This window comes from Papilio xuthus, unplaced genomic scaffold (genome assembly GCF_000836235.2).
Source record: "Papilio xuthus unplaced genomic scaffold, Pxut_1.1 DF827680.1, whole genome shotgun sequence".
NCBI classification, from domain to species: Eukaryota; Metazoa; Arthropoda; class Insecta; order Lepidoptera; family Papilionidae; genus Papilio; species Papilio xuthus.
This window is the reverse complement of record NW_013530969.1, coordinates 6,983,692-6,991,157: the sequence shown is the minus strand read 5'-3', so window position 1 is coordinate 6,991,157 and position 7,466 is coordinate 6,983,692. Positions and strand designations below refer to the sequence as shown.

At 37.6% G+C, this 7,466-nt stretch overlaps 2 protein-coding genes across 2 annotated transcripts in view; both read right to left on the bottom strand.

Moving 5' to 3' along the window:
• Positions 1-74: 74 nt before the first annotated feature.
• Positions 75-5,745, bottom strand: LOC106116934 (uncharacterized). The gene is made up of 14 exons (XM_013310992.1): positions 5,715-5,745; positions 4,917-5,165; positions 3,922-4,007; positions 3,726-3,801; positions 3,511-3,644; positions 2,606-3,437; positions 2,454-2,538; positions 2,240-2,368; positions 1,972-2,134; positions 1,507-1,679; positions 1,171-1,300; positions 821-977; positions 366-508; positions 75-194 (listed from the first exon to the last, which is right to left on the bottom strand). The coding sequence occupies exons 1-14, from the start codon at positions 5,743-5,745 to the stop codon at positions 75-77; spliced, it is 2,508 nt and encodes an 835-aa protein (XP_013166446.1).
• The window catches only part of LOC106117485 (nucleolin), a 5,145-nt gene continuing 3,309 nt past the window's right edge, over positions 5,631-7,466 (bottom strand). Inside the window, exons 7-9 of the mRNA XM_013311829.1 lie at positions 7,368-7,466; positions 7,056-7,159; positions 5,631-5,946 (exon numbers count right to left, since the gene is read on the bottom strand). Coding sequence (XP_013167283.1) covers positions 5,893-5,946; positions 7,056-7,159; positions 7,368-7,466 — 257 coding nt within the window. The 3' untranslated portion in view covers positions 5,631-5,892. The remainder of the gene's footprint in view (positions 5,947-7,055; positions 7,160-7,367) is intronic.

The following is a 7,466-nucleotide window of genomic DNA, read 5'->3' as shown; positions in this document are numbered from 1 at the left end:
AAAAATAAGACTATCAATGTTATATTAAAACTTTATTGTACTTTACGTATAAGTGGTAATTAACAAAGATAAGGTCATGAGTAGGCGTAGTCACAGATGCGACGCAGCAGGCAGCAGGCAGGCAGCTCCAGCAGCAACGCCAGCACCAGCGCGCCCGCAACCGACACCATCAGTGTGCCCGCGAAGTACGACCACTGGTAGTAACATCTCGGTTAGAACTAGGAGTTACTGCCAGTAACACAGTCGTGTTAACTTGTCATGGACGTTGTTGTTCACATTATGCCAGTCGGAGGCGTGGCTTAGTACAGACTATAGCGATAATATCCTCTAAAAAATAAGCAAGTTTTCAATTTAGTGTTACATACGATGCACGCGGTGTGTGTGCAGAGTGCGGGCGCGGCTCGCAGCACCAGCCAGCGCGCGGCGGCGCCGTGCACCAGCAGCGCGCTGTAGCTCAGCCGGCTCAGCGCCGCCACACCGCCGCACGATACCACGACACGACTCCATGCTATTGTTACAACAGTTATAAACAAAAATATAAATACCAGTCTTACGATACTTAAATTCGAGGCCTATATCGACGAATTTAGAATTTTTTTAGCTTCCTCTTGAAAAATATTTATATAATACTACCCGTGACCCGCTACTCCGTCCGCGCGGAATTTAAAAAATAACTAAATTAGTAGCCTATGTGTCCTTCCAGACTATGTTCTACGTCTGTGCCACATTTCATCGAGATCGAGGCGTTCTGCAGAAACGTTCTAACAAAAAGCCATCCATGTAAACATTCGCATATATAATATTAGCAAGAGATATTGACCGGCATGGTCGGTGGAGCAGACGAGCGCGGGCCAGAGCAGCGCGAGCGGCCACGTCACGTGCAGCCACGCGCACGCCCAGTGACGCACGCTCTCTGACGTCACCGCTGACGTCACCGCCGCGCTCACTGACGCACACCACAGGCAACACCGCGTCATCTACAACGCAAACCTCCGATATGTTGGCGCCTCAACTAGAACATTACTCTTGTTCACGACGTGCCAATCAACGTCGATCTTTATTTCCATACCAAATTCACTTATATTTGAAAAGAGTTAACATATGCGTAAAGTTTTAATGTGTGATGAATTTGATTTGCAAATTTAGTGAACAATTTGACAATGAACTAACTCTGGAGACGGATATCCTGCCGTCAGCCTTGTGTATCATCCAGCCGGCCAACACGCCCACCAGGTAGGGCGCCGCGCGGCTCAAGGGTCGGTTTATGATGTAGTAATACGCTTCAAATACGTTACTGTACCTGGAATAATATGTTCACAATTTTGTTTTCTTTATTAGCGGCGTTATTCTGCTCTCAACTTCACCCCTAGTGTTTAGGCAAAAGCCCCTGTCAAAGTTTTATTCATATCAAATTGATAACATGTTTACAATATTACGAAAACAAAAAAATACTACACTGCCAACTTAAAATACAATAATGAATCCAATTTATATAAAAGAGCTTACCGCCTGTGGTAATCAGCGAATGCTGTGAAGACGTCAGATCCGACAGCAGCCAGCAGCACAAGGTTCAGCAGCAGCAGAGCGGAGCGCCGCCGCCGCACCAGCACCGCGCACAACAGCGCGCCGCACGCGTGCAGCGACGTCTCCGTCGACAAGTACCAACATATCTGCATGCACTGATAGCAACACACGTTTATTGTAGATCAATCAATATTTGCGCACATAAAAAAAAGAACTGACGCACTTAGGGCCGTTAAACAGTCCTTATAATATGATAAAATTCACTCTAAAGGGATATTCTTTAGTGTTCAATTTAATATAACATCTTCGATCTTGAAAAATAATGAAAAAAACAGCAAAAATATTTAATGTTGCTAAAATTAAATATTTTAGATCTAAAAAACGAGAAGCTATAATTGCCGATAACTTAAGCAGAGAAGTGGTAAGGAATAGAAAACGTAATCGTACCTGTTTCTCTTGTGGATAAAATAAAGTTATGTACAACAAGTTTCTCCACCAATTCACATCGCAGTTGTGATCCTGTTCCGGGAATGTAACGGGCTGCGTGTCGCGTGACACTCGGGACAGGACCGCAGTCAGGAATATTGTGTACGCATACGGCGGTAGTAATCTGCTGAGAAAACACAACCTTCTTAAAATAAAAAAGCGAAAAGAAAACGATACAGAAACACTCCAAAGTTTTTTATAAGTGTGGGAAATAAAAGTAAAGACACACCTCACAGCTCTATTGGTGACGAAGCAGACAAATTGGAAGAGTTTCCCGCAGTTACCGCCGCAGCTGACCAACTCGCGAAGCGTGTACCGACTCGACAAGTAGAAAAAGTGGTGTGCACTAAATATACCACTGTTGACAAGCAATTTCATAATTAGAAACTACGATAACAATATGAAAAAAATTCCGTGTGCATATTGTACTCCATCTAACTTACCTTGCAAATATTAAGGTATCAAAAGCCAAAGTCCCCGTTGTCAATATAGGATAACTCCCCATCCATCCATTTGAATTTGTATTTTCTGCAAAATATATTGCTTATTAAAATCTATCAAGTTGTAAGTTATTTCTTTACTTACATTGATTTACCTGTGAGATAGCTGACTAACATACACACGTGAATAAATATTATCCAAAATGTAGAAAAAATCCTCAACAAATGTACTACAGCTAAATCTTGATTAGCCATCGTTGTATTGAAAATACTTTTACAATTGTGTTTTAGAGAGAAACTTAGGAGCAAATTTAAAAAGAGACTGTCTCTTTTTCTGTACTCCGTGTTAGTCAGACTGGCACATGTTTTGTATTGTCGGGGACACGTGGGCAAAGTGGCCATATGCTTTGGTGGTTCATTTTGTTTCCTGTATTTTCCACATCGCTTGCAACTAGCCAGCTGTCTCTCTGTTGTCATCACATCTAGCGTTGGAGCTCCATTTCCCTTAACTGATTTTTTCATTGCTTCTGTATTCATCGTTTGTAAAATATCTTTATTCAATTTAATATTTTCTTTGTTATTTGTTGATTTCTCTCTTTTTAAATCCACAAAAACTTTAACTAGTTCACACTGTTTATGTATTTGTTCGTCATATCTCTCTTTATTTAGATCATATTTATATTTATCTATAGTCAACATTCCAGTTTGGCTTTTTATACAATTTATAAAACCATAATCAACAATTGTTGCTATAATAGCTAATGCTAGTAGAATTATTGTAACAAGTATTAAAAGTACCGCTCCAGTGTCGTATTTAACATCGTAATTCTCTTCGATATGTCTCAGTGACGTAATTTTAACAGTCCTGGGTATTGTTCCATTTGATTTTAAATTATCGTTTAGCATTATTGAAAACTTTACGAGGGATTCCACGTCCTCGGGTGAACATGATCGAGGCAGACATAGACCAAGAACTATATCGTATAGCTGTAAAAGGAAAGATGACATTAGATAGAATAGAATAATTCCTAAATAGCACAAAGAGAAATAATGCCATTACCTTAGGGACTTGAAACTTTGTAATATTAAGAGAAATTTGCACAGTAACATAGGCAAGTCGGTGGGTGGGTATGTCGTCAGATGAGGTTTGTGTCAATGCTCCCTTTCCATCATAGCTTGGCCATACGTGTGAATCTATCGAAAAAAGTCTATAGTTTATTCTTTCTACATTGGTTTATGTGAATGTTAAACAAGCTTATTGCTTAATAAACTTACGATCATTGAAATCCCTTTCTCGTCGGACAAATCCATTGCCGTGATGCAGCTCCGCATTCGATTTATATTTTTGGTCCTAAAAAAAATATAGCAAACAAACAAGATTAAATAAGATGATAGTAGATAAAAGTATTTTTTTTTTCTTCCACATGTTATTTTGAAATCGGAATGCTAAATAAGCACAATACAAACTTACCAATCGAAAGCATTCATCTTTAGATCCGAGCCATAGACGGTTTCCTTGAAAGAAACCAGATTGGTATCTTCCTGATGCATCCACAGCTAAAATAAAAACTTATTTAACAAATGTCTCAAATTTATGGAAAAAAAAAACTTTACTGATTCTTTCTATTAACCAACAGAGGTAATTGAGTACGATTGGCGAATTTGAACCAACGACCCAATGTCTTGTAGTCACTATAGCGTAATAGTCTAGACTCTAGACTAGACTATTGTCTACTAGACTAAGTGTCTTGATGGGTCATTTTGTATTTAATTTATTTCTCTACTACTATAATACTACGGGTTACTAAACTGATCAATTAATGAAACAGAGATAATAAAACAGAAAAACAAATAGCTCGTTAAATGTAACCACACGTAATACTTGAAAAAAGACAATGAATACTCAAATGAATTCGCTTTCATTGCTTTTTTATCGATCGTAAATAATCGAGAGCTCTCTCTGATTTATTGTTGAAATCGAGTACACGAATATAATCTTTATTCTATTAACCTTACAGCGTATATTTCGTAGGCAAAGTGCAATTTTAGTCGTTGATTGCGCGTAAAATTAGTCCGTCGATATTATGGAAATGATATCACATAAGAATATATAAGTACACACATGTATCATCTCCCTGGACTTATGGGTCGGCGCACAAGATTTTATAAACCGCAGTATTTTTCTTCATTTTTAAACGCATATAGTTTATTATAAAGATATATCTGCTGGGGATATGACGCAGTTTTAAATAATTTTCATAAAACAGACCTTTAAATTTTATTTTATTCTTTTACGCAAAAAATTTAGGGGCTCATCAACTCCAAATTAACAGTCACGGCGTTTTTCTAAATTTTCCAATTATTCTTATACGAAGGAATAATAAACAAATAAGTATGAATGAATATTAGTTAAATATTTACCTTGTAATTATAAGGTATATAAATTTGTGATATTTTTTTACTTACTGTTGTACGCCCAAGCCCGGCCTTCTACCAGCGCTTTGTAAAGCGCGCTCAAATCATTCCAGCACCCGTGGTCAACGTTCACATGCACTCCATTTATTATCTTTGACCATACCAAGGACAAAAAAGTCGCATCATAGATAATAAACAAATTTTCAAAAATGTCACTACGAGTTCGCGCGCTTTTGCTCGATTTCAAATGAGATTCTTTTTTTGAATATCCCACATTGTGGCCAGTTTGCACCACAGATACTGACACAAGAAAAATTAAAAAAACAATGACCGCTTTAACCATTTTTTCATCTAAAAACTAAGGACAAAAGGCAACACGTGCGGCCAGTTGGCGGTCGTCAACTTCAATAAAGAGATCGCTCGCTCGCGCGGGAAATCATCTAAGAAGTTAATTCATATAGACAAGCGATTCTTTCGTGCAGACGATAATTTCTAAAATCGCAGCAACGTTAATCGATGTTCATTTGCCTTTTAATTTATTCAAACACGACATGAAAAGTGTAAGCAAATGCTTTACTTGTATTTCTTCTGTATAATCATTTATCTTCGATAGGTCTTACGACATTATTGTAAGCGCCATTTTTTTCTTTACGTAAATTTTATAAGCTTTGTTTCATGTTTTAATAGAGTACAGAAACCTTGTTAGAAACATATATTTCTTATATAAATATAATTAGAGATATACAAGTAAGAATAAAAGGCACATTTGAATGTTAGTACATATTTATTACATGTCAAAAGACAGTAAGTTTTACAATTACATTATCTGGTGTACTTAAGAGTAAATACAATTAGCTAGATTTATCTGATACTGCGACATGTCACTGTAGTCTGTAGGACGCTCACACACACACACGACACAAGGCGTACGTCACGCGCACGACACCGACACGACACGACGCGGGCACGACACGCGCACTGCACGACACGCGCACTGCACGGCCCGCGGGACCTAGGGCAGGCCGCGTTACATCTGCCGCAGCCGTTTGTTCGGCCGCTGACCGTCGTTCATGAAGCCGCCCTGAAATATTTACCATTTTTACATTTAATATTAACTTTTTCTACAACTTTATAAATTTGACTTGATAGGTAATTAAATGGAAAGTATTTTACGGTAAAGAAATAATTAAAATGACTGGGATCCCCATAACAGTTAGTTTTAAAAAAAATTACTATATTGACGTATTTTATTAGGAATATGCCTATTATATCAATTATTTAATCAAAAAATAAAAGTAACCCAGTAATCAATAGGCGATGCTGACCATGAAATTTATAATTGTTTTATAAACAAGTTCTAAACATGTCTACGGGACTGGCTTTAATATTTTAATAACTGGAAAGCATCAATTTTATTTATAAAGTTAAAATATAAAATTAAATTCTATATAGTGAAAGTTTCTACAATAATAATGTAAACATGAACTACATAAAACTATAATTTGGCTTTAACCATACTTTAAAAACTGAATATGAGGGTCGCCATACACGGATAATTTCTAACAATCGACATTTAACAATTAGCTATTCACCATACACAAACCCGCAGTACATTAAAAATGTATGTGGCCTTATTAATTAATGTGAATGAGTCCGTGTATGTCGGCCCCTGCACCTGTTTACCTTTGCTAAATCTGCATGTACATAGGTTACGGGTAGCTCTGAAAAGAATGCACAGAATATATTAACGGCAAAGAGAGCAGACATAACAAACACTCGGACAATTTATTTCAATTACACTGCATTTCTTTGCACATTTTTCTATGCATTCCTTTCTGATTAAATTAGAATTAAACATGCAAATTATATATTGTTAAGCGTATTAAAAAAAAAACTAGCAAAAAAATACAGTTTTTACAGTTAACAAAATTATAAATTAAAAAAGTCAAAAATAAAAAAGCCCGTTTTGACAATGGAATATAATTGAAGATCAAAAGCCATTGTAAATTTAATTTGTAATTTACATTAAGCAGAGTATGAATTTAAAGCGGAAAAACTTAATGACAGATGCAAGACACCAAGTACGATAAAGTTAAAAGTGTAACAGTTTACACTTGTTCTATGTTTGTAGTGCAGTTAATTAATTCATTACTCATGCAATTATTTTCGTAATAAAATGGTGCAGCTTACCGGACGGCCCATGAAGGGCTGTGGCGGCATGTACGTGTTGACGGGGGCGAAGCCTCCGCGCGGGAACGCACCGCCGCGACCTCCGAAGCCGCGCCCGCGCGCTCCTGTTAATTCAAATAACATTATCAATTTTACATCATTTTTTTTGTAGTCGAACACAAGTTTCCAGTTAGGATTACAATTTGTAATCTGCCCAAGAGCTAAAGGTAATTTGCTTACATTGGTTAGGTACAAATATATTATTGTAGAGATATAGACAAATGTAACGTGTAAACGTGTAAGAAGAAGCGAGCGCGTGTGTTTGTTGAGTACCTCTGAAGTTACCGCGTGCGTTGAAGTTGTTGTTGGAGCCGCGCGCGCGGTAGTTGTTAGAGCGCGCGTTGGGGCTGGCGGGCGCGGCCGCACCCCCCG